The 26,102-nt window shown below is 37.6% G+C and overlaps 2 protein-coding genes across 2 annotated transcripts in view; one reads left to right on the forward strand and one right to left on the reverse strand.

Annotated features, from left to right (window-relative positions):
- The window catches only part of LOC107562282 (sorting nexin-33-like), a 14,459-nt gene extending 9,609 nt beyond the window's left edge, over positions 1 to 4,850 (forward strand). The window contains exon 2 of the mRNA XM_016246903.1: positions 4,015 to 4,850. Within this exon, the coding sequence (XP_016102389.1) occupies positions 4,015 to 4,268 (254 nt within the window). The 3' untranslated portion in view covers positions 4,269 to 4,850. The remainder of the gene's footprint in view (positions 1 to 4,014) is intronic.
- A 15,546-nt stretch (positions 4,851 to 20,396) lies between these two features.
- The window catches only part of LOC107562278 (chondroitin sulfate proteoglycan 4-like), a 52,249-nt gene continuing 46,543 nt past the window's right edge, over positions 20,397 to 26,102 (reverse strand). The window contains exons 6-10 of the mRNA XM_016246900.1: positions 25,635 to 25,833; positions 23,831 to 23,962; positions 23,428 to 23,588; positions 22,903 to 23,086; positions 20,397 to 22,472 (exon numbers count right to left, since the gene is read on the reverse strand). Of these exons, the coding sequence (XP_016102386.1) occupies positions 20,665 to 22,472; positions 22,903 to 23,086; positions 23,428 to 23,588; positions 23,831 to 23,962; positions 25,635 to 25,833 (2,484 nt within the window). The 3' untranslated portion in view covers positions 20,397 to 20,664. The remainder of the gene's footprint in view (positions 22,473 to 22,902; positions 23,087 to 23,427; positions 23,589 to 23,830; positions 23,963 to 25,634; positions 25,834 to 26,102) is intronic.

Consider the following 26,102-nt stretch of genomic DNA (forward strand, 5'->3'; position numbering starts at 1 on the left):
ATGCGTTTGAGAGAGGCGGGGCATAGAGGACCTACAATAATGTACAGTATTTGAAAAATAATGTGTTTTTTGAACATTAAAGCATGTCAACATATTCTGTTACACCAAATACACAAAATAATGATCTTTAAAAAAGCATCATATGACCCCTTTAAAAAACTTGAGATGTTGTTATGTTTCTCAAAAGACACTGTTTTACTGGTTGATACTATGAAGATCAATAAGTTGTATGGTTTTTGATTAGGCACTGACTTAAATACCCCCGGAAAATCATTTATGTGTCAAGTGGAGTTAGCATTTGGCATGTTTTCCATTAGAAAGCCTCCAGACATTCGCTCAGAGTAAACAGAAGTCATATGTACTACTGTTTATATAAAGAAACAAATAAACAGACAGACCACAGAAATGATGTGCGGACAGTTTATGGATGTTCAGCTTGCTCTTTTAATGACAGTAGCACACACGCAATGAAGTTTTGCTTGATTGAAAATACAGAGCAAGAGGAATTCAGTTTATTCCAGCCGTTCATGGTGAACGTGAATGTTTAGCATGTCTACGGTCCATTAGAGATAAAATCAAATTAACCCCACTTTCAAAAATGTGGCTTGCTGAGCATTACAAACCAATTGAGGAAAACCAGATGTTTGAAACTACAGAAATGTGTGCATGACACTGATAATAATACAAAATGTTTCTCAAATCAGCATGATTTGAATGATTGGACTTGTGATAGTGCTTGTGCAAATGGCGCAGGTTTGAATCAGGCTTGCAGCGTGTCCTCTTTTCATTTCTATCTCTTTAAATAAACATCTTGCATTTTGATTGAAAAATTGAAGATTTTATAATAAATCTGTCATATTGAGCATGGCTTTGTTAAATTCAGTCCTGTAAACTTGAGTGTTTTTGAGCGATCAGAGAGTATTTGTGGTAGAGGTCAATGCTGGGTTGTGCCTGGTACCGCTGGACGCTTGAACCTGTCCCTTTGTCATGAGAAATTCACCCTATTATTTCATTGTCCCCTATAGGTTAAAGGAATGCATCTTGGAAAATGTATTTTGTCTTTGCTCTTTGTAGCTTTAACTTATTACAGCTCACATATACTTCAATGTTTATTCAGTATCCAGTAATTTGGCTCGTCCTAATGAACGACAGCCTGATTCAGAGGTTAATAACAGAGCATACATAGCTGTTTCAAATGTTGTATATTCATATGAGAAGAAGATTAATATCAGTAGCCTAATAAAAGCTGTTTTATTTTATATTGTATGTGGATTGCCATGTTAAGATCACAGCTTTATCTTTTATTTGTTATGCATTTCTACATTCTACATGTACCTGACATCAATTGCTTTAGCGTAATGTTTTTCGTACACAAAACTTCAATATGGAAGCCCATTTCTGCCACTTTAGAAAAAAAACATGCTTTGGTAAATCATAATTATGAGATCTCATAATTATGACATAAAAAGTTATAATGATGACATTAAGGCATAATTATATGATAAAATCAGAATTGCACAAAATGTCATAATCATGACATAGAAAGTCAACATTATGAGAAAAAGTCATTATGAGATAAATCTAAATGATAAGATAAAATGTCATAATTATGAGATAATTCTAAATTTTAAGATAAAATGTCATAATTATGAGATAATTCTAAATTTTAAGATAAAATGTCATAATTATGAGATAATTCTAAATTTTAAGATAAAATGTCATAATTATGAGATAATTCTAAATTTTAAGATAAAAGTCATAATTATTAGATAATTCTAAATTATAAGATAAAAAGTCAAAATTATGAGATAAAAACATTTGAATTTATGCCATGATTGTGTCTTTTATCTTAAAATTTCTACTTTTTATTTCAATTTTGACTTTGAGAAAGTAATTATGAGATAAATCTAAACGATCAGATAAAATGTCATGATTATGAGATAATTCTAAATTTTAAGATAAAAGTCATAATTATGAGATAATTCTAAATTATAAGATAAAAAGTCAATTATGAGATAAAAACATTTGAATTTATGCCATGATTGTGCCTTTTATCTTAAAATTTCTCATGTCTCAATTTCAACTTTCTGTCAAAATTTCAATTCTTTATCTCATAGTTATGATTTACTAAAGCATTTTTTCTCATGTGTTGGAAATGGGCTTACTAAGTCATCGTAATTATGAGGAAAAAAGTCAAAATCGTGACAAAAATGTTGACTTTTTTATTTCATAAGTAGAACAGTATGTCATAATTTAGACCTTTTATCACATAATTATTACTTTTTTAGTGTCATAATTTTGACTTAGTATGTCATAAGTTCAGCCTTTTAACTATAATTGTAATTTACCAAAGCATGATTTGTTTTCTAATGAATCAGAAATGGGTTTCCATGCCTCAGGACAAATGTGTAGAAACTGGCCATTTTACTCAATGTGGTTAGAAATCATTTCCAAAAATAAATATGTATTCAAACTATGACCTTGTTTACGGGGGGATAATATTGTCTTATTTTAGATGCTCAGTGTGGGAATGCAAACCAGAGGCTTTCATTTGACTGTACTCATTTGTTCTTGGTGGCGTTTGCGCAGTGGGTTTGTAATCGGTCATTCTGTGAGCTGAAAGGAAATAAAGTAATGAACTGCTTTGTGATCAATCCCAAACACAGAGAACACAGGGCCAGACTTCCTGTGTCAGATTACAGGTGTGTACAGCATTGTCAAACACTGACCTCTGATCAGCCATTCACGCTGGGATGTCTAATCCGTCATGCTGTCTTCTGTGATGCAGATGGACACCGCATGTGATGATTTAGTGGATCTGTTGGTTCATGTCTCCAGATTCACTCGTATCTCTCTGCCAGTCGTATGACTCAGCGGCTCCATTCAGATCTCAGATTTTCACGAGTGTGTGTGAGTGGTGTGTTCTGTCACAACAGGACGGGAACGCTTAGAACCGGTTACACTGGAAACGTCAAACAAATCCGAGACAAAAGGCACTTTCATCTAACAAGTGAGATCAGAGATCCGCTGAGCCATGCCTGGAGTCTTGTTTGGCCTTTGTAATGTAGAGAAGGTGTTGCAGAAAGTGTGATTTAATCAGATTCAGTATCTGTAATTCTTTACTTTTTTTTTTTTTTTTTTTTTTAGAAAATACTGGGTAAAATGTGTGTAAAATTGTGTATATTTATGTTAATTCTTTTCTTTTTTTTTTTTTTTTTTTTTTTAGAAAATACTGGGTAAAATGTGTGTAAAATTGTGTATATTTATGCATATTTTCACTATGTAGAATTAATTTTTGTATAATTAGGAAAATAAATATATATGCTTAATATATAGTACATATAATTATCCAACAAGTTGAATATATTGGAATTTGGAATATATCTATATCTATTTATTTATCATAATTGTCCAATGAATTGGATATATATTTATTTATTTATTTATTATGTGTGTGTGTGTGTGTGTGTGTGCGTGTGTAAATTTGAACCACAACTTTGTCTGCAACATCATATTTTTTTTTACTCATTTTAATTATTATAAAAATATATTGTTAAATATATGTAGTAGTATTATTTAATAAGTAGTATATATATATATATATAGTATATATTTTGTCAATTTGAACCACAACTTTGTCTGCAACATTGTCTTTATTTACTAATTTTAATAATTATACAATTACATGTTATTAAATATATGTAATATTATTTAATAAGTAAGCATTATTTATTTATTCTTTCTGTTTGCTAAATCAGTCGAAGCCATGGATACCAGTTGGCTAGAGGTTTCCTTAAGTGCAAAATGTTGGTAAATTAAAAAGAAATAAATAATAAATAAATATTAAATCAGTTGAAGTTTGGTTAATACGAGCTCAGTGGTTTGCTAAAAATGTGCAAAATGTATTAAGTTATTTAGAAAGTTATCTTCAGTGTCATTGCTAGTTCTTGACCAGTGGTTTGTGCATATTGCTACGATATTTCTAAAACTTCGGTCTCTTTCGCTCCCGTTTAGGTGCTTTTGCTAAGGTGAAGGAGTCTCAACGTATGAGCGACGAGGGGAAGATGGACCAAGAGGAAGCGAATGGCATTCGTAAACGCTGCAGGACTGTGGGTTTCGCCCTGCAGGCCGAGATGAACCACTTCCACCAGCGCAGGGAGGTGGATTTTAAAGAGATGATGCAAGCGTATCTCCGCCAACAGATCGCCTTCTACCAGCGCGTAGGGCAGCAATTAGAGAAAACCCTTCACATGTACGATAACCTCTAGAGCCTTTTGCCTCTGGACTATAATGGAGATGCAACACTCCTGTGGACAGATATACAAGGGGTTTTTACTCTCAAAGTTTTCTAATTCCAGACAGGATTTTTTTGCAAGAGAAACAGGACATTCTCGCTTCTGCACTTAAAAATGTCACTTTTAACCCCAGAAACCAACAGTACAGTTACCTTGGATAGACTATTCATGTATATCTTCATATTTTGAATTTTATTTAAATATCTGTTAGATCAAAGTTACACTTTTTCTCTATTTTTTATTGGATACTTACAGAGTCAGGTGTGCGAATGACGTTACCTGTGCTTTAGCAGGAGCAGATGCTAATTAGACTCTGCTAATCAGTCTGGTCATGTGACGCAAGTTGTTTACATAATAGTTTGGCAAAAAACACAATTGTCTCTTTACAAAAACAAAACAAAACAAAATTTGCGACACTGTCTTATTCAGGTGCATGCAAAAAAAGTGTCAAATGCTGAATGTTACATTTTCTATTTATGGCTTGTTGAGTTGCTCCGCCCACACTGACATCTCATTGGTCCAAAAGCCTGTTCCAGCTCTAAAAAAAAAATTAATAATTTTCATATTCAGTATTTTTTAAGTACAAGTATCTAATCACTTGAGAAGCAAAATGACTTAAGAAAATGTGGGGGGAAATTAATTTTTGCCTAAAGCAAGAAAAAAATGTCTGCCAGTGAGGTAAGTAAAATAGTAGTTTTCCCGTTTTTCTTGCCTCATCAACAGATTTATTTTATTTTATTAAAATTTTAAGCAATAACTTTTGATATATTTTTAAGAAAACAAGTAATTTGCTTCTCAAGTAAATGTATCTTGACTTAAGAATGTTTAGATGTACTGGAAAACGACAGAAATACTAAGCAAGAACATCATTTTTGCATTTATTAAATGTATTACTTGGTCTGATTGGCTTGGATTTGTTGTTTCGTGCAATGTGTCGCTTTCAGTGACAACTGAAATATGACTTGACGATTCGAAACAAATTCGCTTGGACTAGGTGAGCAAGAAATAAACCCACATAGCAGGTTCATGTGGCTTCTGCTCACTTCCAGGAAGTTTAATCAGATAAAATGTTAATCCAGCTCCCCTTCAGGCGGAAGAAGATTCCTGAGCTCACGTGAAACATACGGGTCTGATTTGATACAGTGATCAGATGTGACAGTCATATGATATTCATCAGTGATTCAGATGAATAACACCAGGCTTCTTCCGCACCGTAATTCGTGGTTCGGTACTGATTTTCCCCTAGTGTTATTAAGACAAAACATGTTTTTGTGAATTCTCGGGCAAGAATCCCCACCCACAGTCTCTGTATATCAGATGGAAACACTTCAGTATTAGCATTTAGCCTAAATGTTTGTTCAGGGTGTTTCTAAAGCAAAAGGGAGCTCTTATCCTCCTCTTCTCCTTTTTTTGTGCCCTCAAGAAAAACTTGAGAGGACTTTGAGCTTATGTTAATGGATCTTGTTGTAATTTCTTCCGAAGTAGGCTAATCTTTATTTTTAGTTGTAGTCGCTAGGTTTAAGGGGTTTACAGAGGTTTGTGTAAATCTCAAGGCTGTAGTCCAAGTAGACTCTATGGTTAAGAGTTGTGATTTTTTTACAATGCTTTTGGTTTAACTGTAAAACCTCTCAAGTTTCAGATTGTAAACTTGGATGGTTACTGTTTGCACACTTAGTAACTGAGGACCGAAATGCAAACCTTTGGGTTTACTGATGTTTTGCTTTATAGGCTACTTATTAAAAATGGTGCAGATTTTACGGAAGCCCGTTTTCTTTATGGATTAAGATAATAAAAAAGGTAACTGTGCCTTTATATCTCACAATCAGACTTTTTCTTCCAATTCTGAATTTATATATCTCAATTCTGACTTTTTATTAACACAGAGTTGTGAGTTGTGTGCTAAGAATGGCAAGATATAAACTTGCAATTCTAAGGAAATAAAATCTGAAAAGTTGAAACATTTTATTTTTTTTATTCTGTGGTGGAAACAAATAAATTCGAATTGTGAGATTTAAACATAATTCTAGCAAATAATTCAGAATTGTGAGATTTAAACTTGTAATTCCGAGGAAAAAGTCAAAAACCTTTTCCCTCAGAATTTATATTAGAATTGTGAGATAAAAAGTCGCAGTTACCTTTTTAAGTTTTTTATTCTGTGGCGGAAACAGGCTTCCATAGATTTTGTCTCAAGCTATTTATTAATAAATAATAGTCAGCATGAAATCAAAATCAAACTTGTTTACTTTCTTAATACACACAAATGCCATTTTTCAATAGATAAATGCATACATTTTTCTCTTTTAATGTTTTATTCTTTACCCCAAAATATGTTTTTGTAAACTGCATTTCATGTTGACTTTAACATGAACAACCTGAAGAATATTTTTAAGAACTGAACTTGTGGTTGTGGTTGTGAACTTGTCTTGTAGTTTGCAAAAAAAGCTGTGTTTAGTGTCCAGATGTTTATGTGCCCGCAGAAGGAAATGTTCATTTTTTTCGAATCGGTTAAAGCAACGCTGATTTGCAACGCATAGGGGATTTCTTTTCTGGTAAATGGGAAAAAAATGCACATAAACAAAAGCCCCTGCTTCTAATTCTCTGGAAAACCTTGGACCGTAAACAGACCGTGTGTCGGGGTTGCGTGTGTCCACTTGGCGACTTCACTCACATTCCGGGATACAGCTGAGCTCAAACACACAGCAGAGTTCCTCGCGCTTTAGTCATACCAAAGCAAAGACCGTTTTCCCTGACTAATCCAAATATTACATTTGCTTAATGATCTTTTTGCATTTTGTAGTGGCAATGTCACATCTGAAGACGGAATCCACACATCCGGAGAGAAATAGATATTTTAATGAGCTGAAATATCAAGAAACTAAGAACAACAACTGCAGAAATGGACAGGAAACATTTCTTGGGGAAAGGCAGACGTCACATGAATGATTTCGGACTTTTTTAGGACGCGTGAGGCCGCGTCCAGCACATTGCTCTGTGTTTACTCACTGTAAGGACAGTAGAATTTATATAATGTGTAGATTTTACACTTTTTACACGTTCTGGTGTCCAACTGGGGATCTGAATAAAGAGAGCTCAAAATGGTTTCAGTTTCTTCATTGGTTTAAGTTTTTAGGGGCCTTTTTTTTTTAATGAAAACGTTCTTGACTGGCACAGATTTATGAGTAATTGCATTCTGTTATGAACTAGTCAATAAAATGGCACTGAAGTAGCAATGCCAACAACACCAGATAAAAATACCACATTGCCTTTTAGTTAACTTATTAGGGAACATGTGGGCACATAAAATATTTAACATTTACTTACTTTCATGTAAAATGTATATTTATTAAAAATGAGTAACATCACAGACAGTATAAAACTATGACATATGAAGACTTAAGATTTTAAACAATTTAACAACAAAATTAGAATTACAGATTGTGTTCTATCAAGTTCCCTTTCATGGGAACTTCGAACTGCGTCCTCTAGGGGTTCCTTTGTAAGCCCATCAAACTTTTGATTATTTTTAAATGATATAATATTTAGAGTTTTGCTAGATTTATGCTTTAAACAAGAATAATTTATCTATGGGTCAAAGACGTTAAGATGTCCGCATCAAAAGAAATTGACAAAAGTGATTTTATGTCCATAGAAAACACATTAAATGTAAGTAAAGTGTCTACTTTTAAGGTTTCAAATAAGTTTTTGGAGGATAAAATGACAAAATTTGGTTGAAATAATGTTACATTGTCATTCAGTGTAACACAATATTTATGTATAAATTCAAACAACATGCTTATTCTGACGTGTACATATTAAAATGCATAAAATAACAAGGAAGCATATAAAATTTTATTGTGTTTTAAATGAGTAAAAAATTCTTACTGACAATTGTGCAAAACCTTGGATAGTGGCAAATTATAAAAATGTAAAATTATAACTAATTAGTATTTGGGGTGAAAGTAATTAGTCTTTTAATATGTCATAAATTGATTTTTGTTGTAAATATGCCTGACAAGATTGTTACACTAAATGACATTTTAGTGGGTCTCTTCTGAAAGTCAGGGAAAAATGTATGATATTTATTTTTTGCTCATAAAAACAAAATTGCAATTAAATTAAACAGAAAACTTTTACATTTTTGGGGGGGGGAAACAACAATTCAAAGCAGTATTACACTTATTGTTTTTATGCTTAAACCCTTTTTCGTCTTTGACCCCTATATATCGTATATTTGTTATTTTCAATTAAATATTGTTTTATTATATTAAATACATATTACATACTATAATTACACAGAAAAAATAGTAACAAATAGTTTTATTCAAGTCAAAAAGTATTATTTAACCTAAATACATTCATTTATACAATAAAATTATTTTTTATGGGTTAAATCAGTTAGAAATAGCTCTTTACAGTAAAAATTTCAGATTGCCACTCTTTACAGTGTACATAATATTTTTAATATGCATTTTATCACTTTAAAAATAATCAATATAATGAATAAAGTATGTCATGTAAAATTTAGCTTCACTATAAAATGCAGTTTTTAGTAAAATGGCTAAAAAAATATGAAATTAATTAGATACCACTCCTACCAGATCCTAATTCTTTTTGATTAAATGGGATCAATATTACAATAATACAATAGTAATTTATTTATGAGCATTTATGAGATTTATTTATTTTCTGAACAAATGTAAGTTCACTCTCACAAAAGCCCTTCGCATGGGGCTGTGACCCCTTAAGTGAACAAATCCATAAATACTGGCTTCAAAGTCTCTTGATGTTTCATCCAGAGCTCTCTCTCTCTCTCTCTTTTTTAAAAGAATTTAACTGAATATAGGCCAAAGGTCTTTTGGCTTCTTAAGGTGGAATTGTAGAGGAACTGTTCAAAATCACACTGCATGCAGGAACACAGAGCTGACATAGTGATGCAATGATGGTCCAATACCAGTGCTGGGAAGGTTACTTTGGAAATGTAATAGGTTACAGATTAGTTACTCTATTTTCTAAATTAAATTTTTTTTTTTCTAAACTGTTCATCTTTTTCAAACAGTTAAAGCAGGCAGGGTTAACATTACAGGAGTGCTTAACAACTTACTGTCAGACTTTAAAAATCCTTCATCACTTGAAATAAGATTATAAACATTTTATTTGAAAGCACAGCCACCACAAAATCTTTAGCACTTTAGCACCTTTTTTTGACTTTGAGATCAGATTAACTACAGATTAAAAATCATAAGAAGAAATAGTTTAATAGCTATGATAGTGTTTTTGAAATCAAATCTTTGCATAGCTATGACAGGAAACACTGGCATCTAACAATGCCTTGGAAAAAAACAGTAAATCTTTAAAAAAAATTTAATAAAGCATATATATAATCACAAAAAGGAAATCAAACAGTTATCGAATATACATGTGTCCTATTCTGTGTCCTCAGCTCCTGAAACATGGGTGTCTCACATTTTAGAAAGAATTCAATTAAAAAAATCAATTAAATCTGTATGTGTGTGTGTGTGTGTGTGTGTGTGTTCAGATGTAACCCCCTTTCTAATAGTTGATATTTTCATAACTGTAATTTAATTACACGTTTTTCCTCAATAACTGTAACAGATTGTTACATTTATTTTGGAATTAAATTATGCAATTCCGTTGCATTTAACTATTTACTCCCCAACACTGCCCAATACTGTATGAAGAAAGACAACTGATGTACAGTAACTGTTCATTCCTCCCTCTGCTTCGCTTTGGTTTATTCAGTCATTTTCACTTTTCCATTTACCCATGTATGTGTGATTGTGTGTATGTGTTTGTTTAGACTAGTTATGTGTTCGTGATTTAGTTAGTAAAAGTTTGTGCACAATACACATGGGTTCTCTGGTTCTGACTCTGCTAGCAGATCAATGTCACTTAAACGATTCCTAATTTTGCTACATGCTCTAATGCATTAGTGTAAGAAAGTGATTTTCTGTGGCCACGAAAATAACAATTCTTAGAGTTGATATGAAATTACACTGAATGTTCGCTGGAGGAGCAGGTTAGTCATTTGTAATATTGATTCTGCTACAGTTACTTCTGGCAGCTGAGATAAATTATTATAATTTATTACGAATTATTTAATTATTAATTATTTTTTAGCTAATTTGCTAGAACAGCTAGTATTCATATTTGAAACAAATAATTTGGAAATATACAGTATATCATTTTTGTCATTGGTTTGGATAAAAACATATGCTATAGGACAAAACAAAATTATTAATCTATAATCCACAAACGTGTCACAAAATCACTATTTTAATTAAGCTTACGATGTGCAACAATGCCGATTTCATCTGCTTTATTTTACTCTTTGTGCTTTATCACTTAGTCATTCTGCAGAGACATCGAGATTATGCCAAGATGAAGATGTTCTGACAAACATAACCTGTATATTTTTAATAATTCATCATGACTTTATGATGTTTTATAAAGAGGGAGCAGACGGGTTACCAAACTCTGCAGATGTAGATACTGGATGTAAGCCTGATCAGAGAGAAAGAGAGAGAGAAAGATGAGGAAACGTTTGGACCACACCCCCTAATTGTGCGACCCTTCCCCTGACTCCGCCCCTTGTCTTCAAGCCAAGCAACGTTCCCAGAAGACAACAGTCACTTCCTCAGAACACTGAGCCTACATTCCTCTCGTGCCTTCAGATCTCCTTAAACAACAAACTCAAAATGTCCTATTTTCTCAGTCTCTCTCACTCATGTTTTTTCATGTCTCATTTGAGGGCACAAGCCTCTGTTAATCAAATCCAGTCAGAATTGAATAAAGGACAATACTGGTGGACATCAAGAGCTTTTAAAAGACCTCAAAACTCTATTTTTTGATGGTTGCATGAGAATGGAGGAGCCTCCTACAACATACACACTAAAACCAAACATGCCTGTGGAGAGATCTGTCATAGGGACTAAGAGCGATGCTGGTGCGCACACAGCTACACATGCTATTCACATCCACATTAATGCCTCAGCAGTGAGATCATGGGACAATAAGATTCTAGAGCAGTGAAATGATTGAGCAGTGGATCTTAACATGCAGTGAGATCATCCAGCAGTGAAATGCTGATACATGCAAAAAAGTGTGGCCATATAACAGAGGTTCTAGAGTAGAGGGATTCATGAGTGAGGTTATAGAGCAGAGCACTTCTAGCGCAACGAGGTTGAGCATTTAAGAAATTGAGAAGTTGAGCAGAGTGGTTATAGAGAAGACCATAAAACAGCAACTGTGATTTAGAAGAGCACTGATGTTTCAAAGCGGAAGATTCTATAGGAACAAAGTTAAAAAGCAGAAATGCTAAAGAATGGGTCAATTCTAAGCAAAGCAGCTAAGTACAGCATTAAAGAGAATCAGAACAGTTATACACCTTATTTTTCCTGTAAGAATGGGCGTGACCATTTGTAATTTTTATGGGTATGACTTCCGGTGTCATCCACGTTCAGCTATTTTTAGCTGTGCAAAACCGCTCGTTTTGCTGCTTGATTTATTATTTATATGTCATTATGACATATTATTTTAATGTATTGTATTAAGTATGAATACACTGGTTTGTAGTGCAAACGGTTTTCCATTTACTGCATGTTGTTAATCTTCTCGTTATTTCCCTTCAGCGGCTAATGAACCGGAAGTCTTGCACATTCACAGAAAATGCCTTACTTGCGCGTTGAAGAATGAGCCAATGAGGTGGATAGAGGTAAGATTATAGAACAAAGGAACAGATAAAACAAAGTCACAACTTTCAAAGTCTGTCAAATCTATTCGCTTGTTAAGTAAGGAACTCAACTCCACTCGTTTCAATTGAGAATACCATCCCAATGGCCGTTTATGAGCACTATTTATTCATATTACACATTTAAGATAAACTTACAGTGTACACTACAGTCTCTGTGCTCATGGCATCACAGATACGAATATTTGAATGATTTACAAAAGATGAATCGTTGTCTGGCCATCTGGGATTTTGGTATGGAGATAAAGGTTATGATTAGAATTGTTTTGATAGTATTACACCACATTGTGCGTGTAAATTAGCACCGTTTGTTGTTTTCTTGTGGTACCACAGTCTATGGGTACGACATAGAGCGTTTGGACCCAGAAGCGGTGGTGCGTGACGTCAGACGTGGCGCACTATATTGGGGCATGACAGTATCTGCCTCCGTTCAAGCGGCAGCGCGGAGTGCACCTGAATCGATCATCTCTTCCTCTTTACTGCTAGTTATAGTGCAAAATAAACATGAATGAACATCAAAAGGTAATTTGAACATGTATCATTGTCTCATGTAAAAGCTTAATCAGTGTTTTAACCTATGTTTGTATGTCTCAGTGTGGACAGAAGGCCAAAACGGAGAGAAAAATATAAGTTTTCAAGCAAAAACATATTGTGGACAAGGCCTAAATCCGTCTCAAAAGCGTTTCGGAGGACATTTACACCTGGTCTGAAAGCTTTCCTATCAGAAGTGACCAGGTGTAAAAAGGCCCTTAAAGAGCGATTTAGAAACCAAAGTTATAGGTTGTAAAATAGTGAGGTCATAGTCAAGCATTAAATCATGAGACAGTTCAGTTGTCCATGCTCTAGAACAGGGGTGGGCAAACTTGGCCCTTCCAGGTCACTTTCCTTCAGAGTTTAGCTCCAACCCTAATCAAATGGCACTTTTCCACTGCGTGGTACGACTCGGCTCGGTGCGGCTCAGTACGGCACGGCACGGTTCGGCTCGGCTCGGTTTGCGTTTCCACTGCAGTTCAGTACCGCTTTAGAGTGGGCGGGATTATTCACATGTCGTTATAGTTGCGCCGCCTCTACTACCACGACTCCTAAAAAAAACTTTTTCATTCCACGTCGCTCCATCAAGCTCTTGCTGGATCCGCTCCTCTGCTATCAACGAGAGGAACATCTGTTCTTCCGCAACTGACAACATAACTTTTTGGTTGTTAAAAAAAAGATGCGCTCGTTCAAAACAGTTGCGTTCGATCCTTCGCTGGCTGTGCTGATTTAAATCTAGCGGTTCTTTTGTGTTTGTGTCGCAAGTTCAGTGACGCAGGTAGTGACGATTCTCTCAGGCCAATCCGTGATCAGCAGAGTTTACACGTCACGTTTTGGCAACGGTACGGTTCACTTGGAACCCCAACCGAGGTGGTACTAAAAAAAGTACCAGGTACCAGGTACTGTACCCAGTGGAAAACCCCCCAAAAGTGAACCGTACCGTGCCGTACCATGCAGTGGAAAAGCGCCAAAACACACCTGAACCAGCTAATCATTGTCTTCAAGACTACTAGAAGGCTACAGGCAGGTGAGTTTTATCAGGGTTGGATCAAATCTCTGCAGGAAAGTGACCTGGAAGGGCCAAGTTTGCCCATCACTGCTCTAGAACAAAGAAAGCAGAGTGGCCAGTCACTCTATTTAAACCCTGCTCCAGTTTGAGTCAATAACATTGCTGCCAATAAGCCTCTGCCTTGTTATTTGCTGATAAAAAATACTGGGCGTATTATAGGGAAAACAGAGAGCGAGATACAGTAAATAGCCTGATCCTGCTGTGACAGGATGTGTGTTGACTCACCATCTTCAGTTTTTTTTTTTTTTTAATGAATTCTTCCTCTTTGTCTGTGGTTCACAAGGTTCTAGGTCAGACAGAGTGAGACACAAACACATCTGACCTGCAAATAAACTTTACATCACAGAGGGAAAATATTAACTGGCAACAGACATGCAATGTTTAGAGGACCCTTAAAAATAAAGCTCCTTCAGTGGTTGTTTGCAAACAATCCTCTTCTAATGAAGAACCGTGTATCACCGTAGAGGGATTTTGAGGTCCCATGAAGATAAAAAAAAAAGAAAAAAGTTCTTCATTTTACATTATATGTTGAGATGGTTTAAGTGCCTTTCCAGAGCTCATTCCTCAAACTAACGGTCTACCCAGACTGCATATCTTTTCTGTTATCCCAGAGCATCCCTGAGAGCAGCACTATGGAAACTAAAGTCCCTGCAGTTCAGAGACAATGACGACAAGTCTCAGCTCACATACCCAGACATGTAGATTCTAACTAGAGCACTACACTTAATATTTCCTGCTGGCTGCTTTCACCCAGAGGACATTTAACTTTAACTACCCATTCTTTTTAAACCTATTAATGTATCAGACCATCATAAACACATTTGACCATTACAATAGTGTTTTGACCAGTAAAAAAACAAGATTGCCAGATGATTTCACAGATTCTGAGGTGACCTCAGATGGAAACATGTGTGTTGTAATAGCAGACTGGAAGCAGGAAAGGCTAATTTAGGGGTTGGAAATGTTAACACAGTTGCAGGATGTAAAAAACAGAACTGTGAGGCACATTTCACCCAGACGGGATGAAAAGAAGCAGAAGGGGCCCTTTCATATGATTTACACATGTTTTGGGTCAAGGAAATATATCAACTGCAAGTTTGCTTAGTTAATTAGTGCTGCTTGCTAAGGCAAGTATCCCTATTACTGTTGTTCAAATGTATAGTTATTGATTTTAACAACCCCTAACCCTAAGTATTACATTTTGGCTAGGCAACCACACTAATAGGCTATGTATTTGTTTTAAATAAAGTGCAATGATTTTTCTGCATGCACAGACACACACACACTAGCATTGACGCATCTGACCACTGACAAGAAAAAACATGTGAGAGAAAGCATGAACTCTGGTGACCCTGCTCTTTTTTCTTGACCCTAACATCTGCCTTTCTTTCTCCAAGACTTAAAGGCTCGGCAAACCATGAAGCCCCTCTTCATTTCTATGCAAATGTTTCCAGATTCTGTATTTGAAATGTGCAAGGCAGCAAACTCACCCGCATCTACTGACAAAAATTTAAAAAAAATTTAATTAAGGGTCAGTTTTCAGATACATTTTTAATGGGTCATATTTTCCTATAATATTTTAAATAATAATAATAACAATAAACAAAAACTTCATATTAGTTTCACATTCATCAGCTCTCTTCTGAGACTGCAGACACGGTCAAGCTGGAATAGAACAGGGCCCTATTCTTAAAGGGATAGTTCACCCAAAAAATGAAAATGTTGTCATCATTTACTCACCCTCATGTTGTTCTAAACCTGCATGAATCGCCTTCTCCTGTAGAACATAAAAGGAGATATTTTGAAGATTGTTGGTAACCAAATAGTTTCTGGTGGCCATTGACTTCCATATATTTTTGGAAGTCAATGGATACCAGCAACTATTTGGTTCCTAACATTCTTCAAAATACCTTCTTTTGTGTTCAGAGAAACAAACTCATACAGGTTTGAAACAACATCGGGAATCGGTTTGAGTAAATGATCACAGAATTTTCATTTTTGGATGAACTGTCTCTTTAAGAATGCTTGTCTCTAGGGAGACAAGCACTTGAAATGTATGACCTGCTAGTTTAGAGCATATCTGAAATAGCCAAACCCCTTAATTAAAAGGGGGTGTCCAAATACTTTTGCAGTGTATATTTAAATTATATCGATTCTCTCTCTCAAATATGTCAATCATTATGCATTGCAACAACCTTTAAAACTTCCATCATTTATATAATTAAAAACAGGTGCTGCTAATAAACCTGCTTGTTTATATGAGTTTAAATGAGCTGGGATGTAGAGTCAGAAACTAGAACCATTCAATTCACCTGAATTGTTGAGACTGTTTAATTCTGCTTTCTGGGTTTCACATTTTTTCAGGTGGGCATGTTGGCTGTATTTGGAGCGCGACCTGATTGGCTGGTTGAGCTGAGCTGTTTTGACTGATTCATATGGTGAGACACTTCAAAACAAAAGTCTTTTAGGTAGAAAAAAAAATCTGTTCAATATAAATTTGTAACAGGTGCCAATGTAATATGCTGAAAACAGTCATGTCAGCTACAGTAACAAGCCTATGGAGTGTTTGACAGTGAGTCTTATTCCGAGGAAAGAGCCAAGAAAGCGAAAAGGCCGCTGGTAGGAAAGAATGAGCGTAGATGAGAGCTCATAAAATACTGATGGACACCCCTTGCGCCATCTGCTGGTCAAAATGAAGTACAACATTCTGCAGCTGATATTTGCATTAAACTAGATTGTTCCATTGTAGTCCTAAAACCTACTAAAATAATAATCATCATCCATTTTTACTTATAAAAATGATCTTTATTTTATATTAGACATTTAATATGCTAATTTGATCATGTTATGTAACATACAAATATGTGGAACACATAATTCAAGAAACAAAAGCAACCTTGTTTTATTTCTAATTTAATTTTTTTCTATAGGGACATAATGAATTGCATGTTCACAAACTTTTTAAAAGAGCAAAAACTAAACTGAATATAGATGCTAAAAATAAATAAACACTGGAAATGAAAACTCTCACCCACAAATGAAATCACTGAAAAGCTGGAGGAAAGTGCATTTTGATTCTTATGACAGGTTATGTGATCTGACATAATATATTTGCAAACAAGAACTCAAAAACACAAAAAAGAGGGTTGTACATGGTTTTGGGTTTAAGGTCGACGTATTCCCATAAATACCCAGAATCACAAACACCGTTGATGTCCTGAGTTTTCATGTCATCTCAATTCTGCTCTGCAGAAACAGATAAAAACGTCCTGAGAGGTCTCAGATGGGATATCATAACCCCAGGATATGCAGTTAATACTAGCTTAATATAGAAAAGGGAAAATCAGATCAACAGTGATATAAATTCCATATGCAGTACATTGGGAACGGATCATGTCTCTATATAAATAAACTCTGGAATGATGAGGAAGAATTGGTCTAGGATTACAAGGAACATCACTATTGTTAGATAAGAAAATCCAAACAATCGATTAAAACATCTAATTAAACAGTTTAGCCAGTGACAGTCCAAATGATTAACCGCAATTCAGAGAACCAGTGACAAATGGGAAGTCATTCTGTAAACAATTTTTAAGAAATAGAAAATGAAAACTCTATTCACTCACGCTCAGATCGATCCAAACCCATATGACTTTCTATCATCGGTAGAACTCAAAAGTTATTTAGAAAAATGTTCAGGCCACTGTTTCCATACAAAAGTGTCCGGCAAACCCCAAAAGTATCAAAAAATATATCAATTACATTTCAGTGACAAACTATCGAAGATTGAAAGTCATAGTGTTTTTTTTAACGACATAATGTAAGGTTGGGTAAACTTTTATAACAGAATTTTCATTTTTGGTGAACTATTCTAATCAGTTTCTTTATTTCAAACACTGCAGATATAGCTATATTTCTCAAACGACAGAGATTTCTGTAAACCCTAGACATCATTTTGTAAAAATGCATATGCTCAGACATACTTTCACCCAGCCATGCAACAACTTGCATATTTTTCTAAATCTAAAACAAAAGTTGTGAACTGAGCTCAGAAGCAGCTCTGGAAAATAGATGCTGCAGCCTGAGGAATAATGACCTCATATCTTCCCTGCAGCCAATCAGGACACAGCGTGAATTCAGCCACTGCTAACTCAATTCCTGTCCGTGGACCGTGGCTGCAGTTCTAGAGGAGAAAACTTTACAGTTCTTCAGTGCCTGTATTCAGTGCAGTGGATGAAAGCATTTATGGACCAAACAAATACAACAAACAGAGTAGAAAAGATAGATTTATAGAAAAATAACTAAAAGCATTCAGTAAGGCTGTTTTTTTAAACTTTCACATGACTGATATGATGATTAGTAAACATGAATTCTCATTTACACTCTCGATCCATCAAATCTCAGCACTGTTTATGTGTCAAAACTGAGAAGTGTATGTGGCATGGCTTTGAAATTGCTCTTCTTAAGCAGGCATGACAAAGATTTCAAAGCGGAACTAGCACCATAACCTGACCAAACTGAAGCAGAGTATGTTGAATTTTTCCAAATGCTGTTACATCTCACGCACATTCAAATGTAGTAGCCTTTTCAAATTGTACTCCATTGACCATAATACTGTTGCTTTGTAATACTTTACTTGACCTGTAGAGCACAGCAGAGAGTTGTGACTCTGGATTCCCTACTCTGAAGTTCTGTACAAAAAATAAGTAGCTACGATGCCTAAAGATATTGCTATACTCTTTTAAACAAGTTGTACAAACACGGGTACCTTCTGTTTCCTCACAAAGCCATTGGGTTGTTTCCACTATCAGTGTCTGTAGTATTTCCTGCATTTTCCACATTCTTTTACAACAGTTTATCTATGAGACTTGACATCTAGGGGACTCACCAATTAGTGCACAAAAATTGTGCAGACCCCACGAATGGTTGAAATTTACATTGTGCACATTGAAATCAAAACCAAAGTATACTTTCAGCATAATTCTTATTTGACTGTTATGCTGTCAATTACCACAGAAAATACGTTCTTAATAAGCACTTGCAGTGAAAGTCTATGGGGTAATGTATTGCAAAGTGTTTACATTTGAAAGGTGCTGGTTGAATGTTTGTTAAAGCACTTATATCAACTAAAACGTATGTGTGATGAGTGGGGCGGGGCCGAGAGCCGTGAGAACGGAGCGAGGCCAGTGGAGTAATTGATAATGTTTGCCCGAAGTGGTGGTGCTGGAACGATGGAAGATGAGGTGGGACGAAGAGCTCGCTGCTATGCTTCTGGGTCGAGGAGGGGTGGCTGCCATCCGAGAGGGAGTGGAGAAGTCGGCCCCGTTCGCCAGGAGGCCGGAGCCTGCTGCCGTCCGCCATGATTGGGGAGGAGCAGGGAACGGGGGACTCGCTGCCGGCTGCCCTCAACAGGAGGAGCCATCGCCGTCCGCCAGGAGACGGAGGAGTGTTGGGCCGTCCACCAAAGATGTCCAGTACCATCGCATGGGACCGTGAGTGAGAGCCTCTCAGCCGGTTGAGGACCAAGCGGCAGTGTGTCCGGGAACCGGACCGAGAATTTTTTCTTTTCCTCTCTCCCCTCTCTCGTATCTGTCTCTCCTCATCTTTCTGTCTCCTTTTCTCTCGCCTCATCTGTCCTTACACCCAGGTACGCCGCGGCCGCCGTGATCGGCTCCCCCGGAGGGGGGAGGGGGGGGGGAGGAGAGCGCAGTCTCGGGAATACCCCCCCGGCCTGTGAGGGCCGGTGGGGGTATATGATGAGTGGGGCGGGGCCGAGAGCCGTGGGAACGGAGCATGGCCGGTGGAGTAATTGATAATGAGCGACACCTGCACCACTCACCGGTCTCGAGTCCCATGGAGGAGCTCCGGAAGGATAAAAGGAGGAGCGATGACAGTGAAAGACGAGAGAGGACCAGGGCTGGATTTTATTTTGTGTTTTGTGTGCAGCAGTCGTCCGCGAGGGGCTGCTGCTTTACTTTCATTTTGTGTTGGTTTATTTTATTAAAGTATGTACAGTATGTTACTTGAGCTGTAATGTTGTCTGAATCGATGTTTCCCAACCACATTTTCAAACTCTTCCTACTCAAACAAACCTGATTAATTCATGATCAACTCATGATATTGATAGTAGAAACTCAACAACCTGAAACTGTTTGTGTACCTCCAGAAATAGGTTTCAGAAAAACTGGTCTAAATAATGCCTTTTGCAGTGGTACTACTTTTCTAGGTGGATGGATTTACCGGCATAATTCCTCTGAGTGGAGTTTACTGGCTTTACATGGCCATAACTGGTTGAAAGTTGGTTAACTTTTCACAGACAAGGTTAGTAAACCATTTAAATACAGTAGTCTCATTTTAACTTAGAAAGTTGAAGTCTTGTGGCTATACTTCTGTGTGTATTTAAAGGTACAATGACTTGCTCAATAGACTTCCACTGTAAGTGCATGCCATTTTGTTATTTTCTCAGGTAATCAACATCATATAACAGATGCTGTTGACAGAACTTAACTTGTACTGAACTCAAAATATTCATTTAAACAAGTGATCACAAAAGTACCAAATCGTCAGCGCAATTTTAAATCACACAATGCGTCACCGAAGAAAACAGGCTGCTTGGAAAAAGGCACATATATTGATCTGTGTTTAAAAGCAACAAAACACAAAACTTAAACGTAAATAACACTGAACACTGAAATAACACTGAAATAAGATCTTAAACCATTTACTGCCTAAACATACATACAAAGGATTGTTCAAACATAACATATTATGTTATTGTCCAAAAGTACCTTAAAAGTTGGTTAATTCAGCCTAATTTGAGAAATGACCATGTGACTATTAGAACATCAGCACGCACACAGATTTTGCTGTGCCTTCTAAGAAACCCTAAACTCAGATATGTGCTGGACTTCAAAAGCATCAATAATGGCAAGAAAACTGTATAACACTGACTGGAATGATTCAAGGCATTGAAAACACAATTGTCCGATCGCCTCCCCATCTCAAACCCAGTACTGGTTCTTTTTCAGTGCTGGGTTTGTTGTCCGACAGTGCTGTATTAATTCAGGATCTGCCCCTTTGGAGTCCATGTTTGACATGGGGATGTTGTTTGCAGGATCGGTTTTCCTGAAAGTCTCCTGACTGACTTCTCCATTCTTCGGCTTTGCCGCCACTGTTTGGACGTTGTGCTTTCCGGTTTTGTTTCGTCGGACCAAGTAGTAGGCCAGCAGTGCAGCCAGGAGCATGAGTAGGAGGATGACAAGGATAGGAATAAGGATAGCCCACAGTGTATTTCGTCTAGATACCACAGGAGTCGCTGTAGTGCTGCCAGAAGCCACGTTACCATCTCTCCACCTGGGCTCAGGTTGACCTGGATCCCTCTTATCAGAAGTGGACACCGGTGGCACTTTGAGCACTGTAGCACCATAAACTTTGGAAGGGTCGTAGGGGACCACGTGGAAGGGCAAGACGCACTCTGCAGGAGGAACGCCGTGCGCTTTTAGGAGGAAGCGTGCTTCATCTTGACTTTGACTTCCAGTGTTTTGAACCCCAGTTGTGTTTAAGATCACCAGAGCTACCCGACCTTCATCCAGGTCTTGTTGGGTGAAGGAACTCACTGGCTGGCCATCATCTGGCCCACCCCTCTTGACGAACCGAGCTCCTTGAGGTTGTTGGATCATGCTGAAAGTTGGAGATGTTCTGGTCTTGTTGGCTAGAGGTGTAGCATCCAACAACTTTCTGTCTACGAGTACAGTAGCACCTCTGGGGAGCAGGGGGTTCTGGGCCACCTTCGCCAGTGGTTTCACGGTAATGTTGAGGACAGAGGACACATTCGCCGCCCTGCTTCGGGCCACAAAGGCAACGCTATCTCTCGGTGATGTGGACTTAACGAAACGGACACTCACTCTTCCCTGTTTGATCTGCTTCTGCGTGAAAGCCGATGTGGGCTGTCTGTCCACCATTACGGCTGCATATTTCGGGACACTGGTGATCTTATAGAGTACATCCTCCTCGACCGGACCCCCAGTGGAGGTGCTCAGCATGTCCTCTGTGATTAGAGTCTCATCATCTCCCTGCCTTATATGAATCTCTGGAGCTTTATTCAGTATCAGAGACTTGGCCAGGATACTAATATGCAGTGTGTATGGGTCCGTTTGGTGTTTCCCATCAGACACTGTAAATTTCATGAAACCATTGGACAGACTTCCATCACTAACAAAAGCAACCCGCCCAGTGTTGATGTCTTCCTGGCTGAATTGGATAATCCGGTCTCCGGAATCGGTGTAGATGACATATCCGTTAGCTGGACTCTTGGAGATGGTAAATCGGACCTCATCCGGTGTGCTGTCCTGGTCAACCATGTTGAGGTAATTTTTGGAGATGATGGTCGTGGAGCCCTGTAGTGCTTCCAGGAGCAGGTCCAAGCTTACAAGTTCTGGCGGGTTTGAGTCTCGCTGTCTGATGGAGATCAGGAAGATCTCCTCCAGAACCACGGCACCGGGCTGGACTTGCGGACTGCGGCCACTGGGGTTCAGATGGACCCGGAAAGAGAAGCTATCAGAAGATGATCCAGAGTCATCTTGATTGTACTCCAGATCACCACGTGCCACATCATCCTGCAGAAAATGGGGAGCATCGCGAGACAGGTCAAACCCCCCGAGAGTGAGTCGTCCATGAATGGGGAACCGACGCACTTCATAGACAATGTCCTGCCCCGCTCGCTTCTGCTCAGGCAAACTGGCCAGCAGGTTAGAAGCATCCAAAACAGAGCTGTCAATCACTTTAGACTGACCCTGCACCACGGACACACCTGCAACACATTAACAAAACCACCAAAGGAAAATAATTAAATTACATTCAATTATTAGACCTAGAGATTAACATACAACAGGGCCATGGCGGGCGACTGCCCTGCAGAGTTTAGCCAAACCATGATCAAACTCACCTACCTGTAATTTTCTAGTAACTCTGAAGACCTTGATTACCTTGCTAAGTGGTCTTTGATTAGGTTTTGAGCTGAACTCTGCAGAGCAGGGCCAGATTTGAGAAACCCTGGCATACAAGCTCCAACCACATTGAGTCTCAGTGCTCATGCAGAAAATACAAGTTTGAATGCACTGTGTCCTGTTCCCACCACATTTGCCTATTATTATCACTCTTCTGTTCACTTTTGTATCAATTGACAAAGAGTACCTGCATCAAACCCCTACTCCATAAAATTATATTTAATTGGTAGCTACCTTTGTTCTTCCAGAGCTGCGACGACACGTTTCGATTGGCTGCGTAGTATGACACAGTGACTGGCAGGCTGTGATGCAGCTCTGTTGCTGGGGGCGATATGAGGGCCAGCTCAACAGAATCTTTCAGGACCCAGAAGGGCTCAGACGGCATCTGATGCTCATAATACACGACACCTGCATCCAACTGAACACACAATAGGAATCAAATACAAAAACCTTTTTATAACTGGCCACAACCTATAACACTGTCCATTATACAGATCAAATGGTCAGATCTTGAAGCATTACAGACAATTTATTACAGCAATTAAGGTATATAGTTTTAGTTCTGAACTTGAAATAGTTGCAGATTTCGTAAGTTTAGACTCAGCAAGTAAAAGAGGCTTTATTGACAGCACATGAAGGGATTTATTACAATGGCAAAACAGTTATTCTATATAATAATACTAATACCAAAAATTTTAGCTATATGCGTTACTGGTCTCCTCTGCAAGTACCTTTTCCCAAATATACAATGTTATTTACCTCTGTCTGTGTGAATTTGTTGATCTCCTCAAACTGTCCACGCTGGTTAGGTTTGATTATTCGTCCCAAGCGAGGAGGTTTCACTAGTGAGTATGTGATTTCATCACCGTCTTCACTTGTTATGGCCCGTAAAATATCTCCACTGATCACCTGTCTGGTGCCTGACAAGCATCACCAACAAATCATGTCACTCCACTGATTTCTTCATGAAAACACATTCTAGCAGCTTTTATACAGCTATAATTGACATATAAGGTTGTTCCAGATAAGATTACCGACTCTTCATGATGAGGAAAATTAAAAATAACCCCCCAATTTGAAGTTTTATAAACAAATTGAAGATCTTTATTGGCCCAGAGAGAGACAGGGATTTAGATTTAAGCTCTGGATATGTGGAGCCCACCTGGGAAGACCATGAGTTCCCCCTCCGTTTCCATGGAGATGGTGAGCTGCCTTGCCTTGACAGCGAAGTGGTTGAGAGGTGAAGTGTGTTCTCCATCAGTCACGGTGAAGCTGAACCCACCAGATTCTGAGCCTGAGCGCAGACACAAGCACATCATATTCACTACATCATGTTACAATCTTAAAATGAGGGTTCTTCAATGGTTCCATGCAGCACATTAGATTTAACTTTTCTTATCAAGAACACTTTTTGCAGGTATAAAATTCTGTATGTTTTTTTTTGTAGAGAATGCAAGAGATCTTAATTTTATGTTTTCAGATCAGTGTAGTGGTTTCTGGGGTCTTCACACAGATATTTATTTTCTAAAGAACTGTATAATAAAAATATCTCTAAGGAACTTCTATCAAAAGAGTCACAACACATTTGCTAAGTTGAGTCCTTTAAACATGATATCAAAGTACCGCGAGTGCGATTTGAAAGCATAAGGAGCCGTCTGCTCTCTATAGTTCTCATGGTGCTTTGATGTCATACACCAATCTTCAAGTCCAACACACCTAATATGTACGTGTATTTGCATCGCTTTGGCCATTCTCTGTCCATCCCACGTTCTCACACGATTAGTCAATTATGTTCAATGCCTGCATGTTATATATGTATTTTGAGTGGATTTTAGCATATTGCCACTACTCTATATGATTGTATTCTAAGTTGTTTTTAGCATGTTGCTATATGGTTGCTTAGGCATTTTGGTTTTACTATGTTTCTATGCTGTTTTTAATCTGTTTTGTGTGTGTTTTTTTTAGCATATTTCTATGGTGTTCTGGGTAGCTGGGCCTTGAAAATTTGTTTTTTAACACAATTCTATGCAGTTTCTAGGGTGTTCTATATGATTGCCATGCCCCAAATCTCTTTAGCTGATGTTTTATTCTGTTTTCAAAGGTTTTAAAGGGGTGGTTCAGTGTTTTTTTTCTAGGCTTGATTGTGTTTATGGGGAGCAGTCTAACATGTGTTAATGCTTCATTTTTAAAAAAACGCATTCTTTTTCACATAATTTACCTTTATTCCACACCGCTCTGTCCCTTCTCTGAGAAACGAGCTGATCAATTTCCTGCTTTTATGAATCCCCTCCCTCAGAAATGGGCGATGGGCTCTGATTGGTTAGCTAGCCCAGTGTGTTGTGATTGGCTAAACCGCCTCTAGTGCGCGTCTAAACGTCCCGCCCCTCACCTCAGCGGCATGTGCTCTGGTTGTATTGTAAACAAAGGTGTCGTTAATATCGCTTATCAGTTTGAGCCCGATTGAGAAGCAGAGGATATTATTGAAGAGGATCGTGCAGAACCTGTGCAAGCACTGCTTTTAATGGTAGGCCTATTTTTTTGTTTGTTGTTGTATCATACTTTTAGATACGCTGTTATTTGTAAATGCTACTGCTTCTGTTAGCTTTTAATATACAGTTTTATCTTGATTAAAGCTTTAATAATACAGTACGGCAACTGCACGCATGTCCATGTTTAACGCTTCTCAAAGCTATGTGAAAATAAGTGTATAATTTATCTGGGTTTGTGATGTCACGAACCCGGGAAGTAACTCGTTGTAGTCCCTACCAGCCGATTTTGTAGTCATTAAACTGCCAGAATTTTAAAAGATGATATCTCCGTTTGCATCGAACTTTCAGCTTTGTAACTTTGCAGATATTGTTTATGCTCAAACAGCAACATTACACACTAACTAACGTTAAAAAAGTGAAATCGCAATGAACCACCCCTTTAAAGAACTCGATTCAAAGAAACTGATGTCAACCCACCCTGATGAATGAATAAAACCTCTCCATTATTAATCTGAGCCTGGGTGAAACTGTCCACGCTGTCATCTGGAGACACTTTAAAGGCAACGATCCCATTGCTGGGCATCTCGATAGCATACACCAACTCCTCTGAAGGGGTGTCAAGATCATCGCTGCTCAGCATATTGGCTGTGATTTCAGACTCCTCGCCAGCTAGAAGCTGAAAGGTGAGAGCACACACAAACAAAGAGAGACAAACAAACCAATAAACAAGATGGAACAACTAAACTGTTGTTTTCAGAGGTGTCTAACTGTCTGGAGTCATTGGGATGTGAAAGAGGCAGTTATGTCTCCTCTGATGCTGCTCTAATGGATGTGTAATGGACAAGTTGCTGAAAGACATTCTTAAACTATCAAATTCAGCTGGGAGATTGCAGGGCTGCCGTGTGAACACCACACATCAACACATTTATCTGTTCCTCAATGCTT

The sequence above is a fragment of the Sinocyclocheilus grahami genome, unplaced genomic scaffold (assembly GCF_001515645.1).
Source record: "Sinocyclocheilus grahami isolate Dianchi unplaced genomic scaffold, SAMN03320097.WGS_v1.1 scaffold816.1, whole genome shotgun sequence".
Classification (NCBI taxonomy): Eukaryota; Metazoa; Chordata; class Actinopteri; order Cypriniformes; family Cyprinidae; genus Sinocyclocheilus; species Sinocyclocheilus grahami.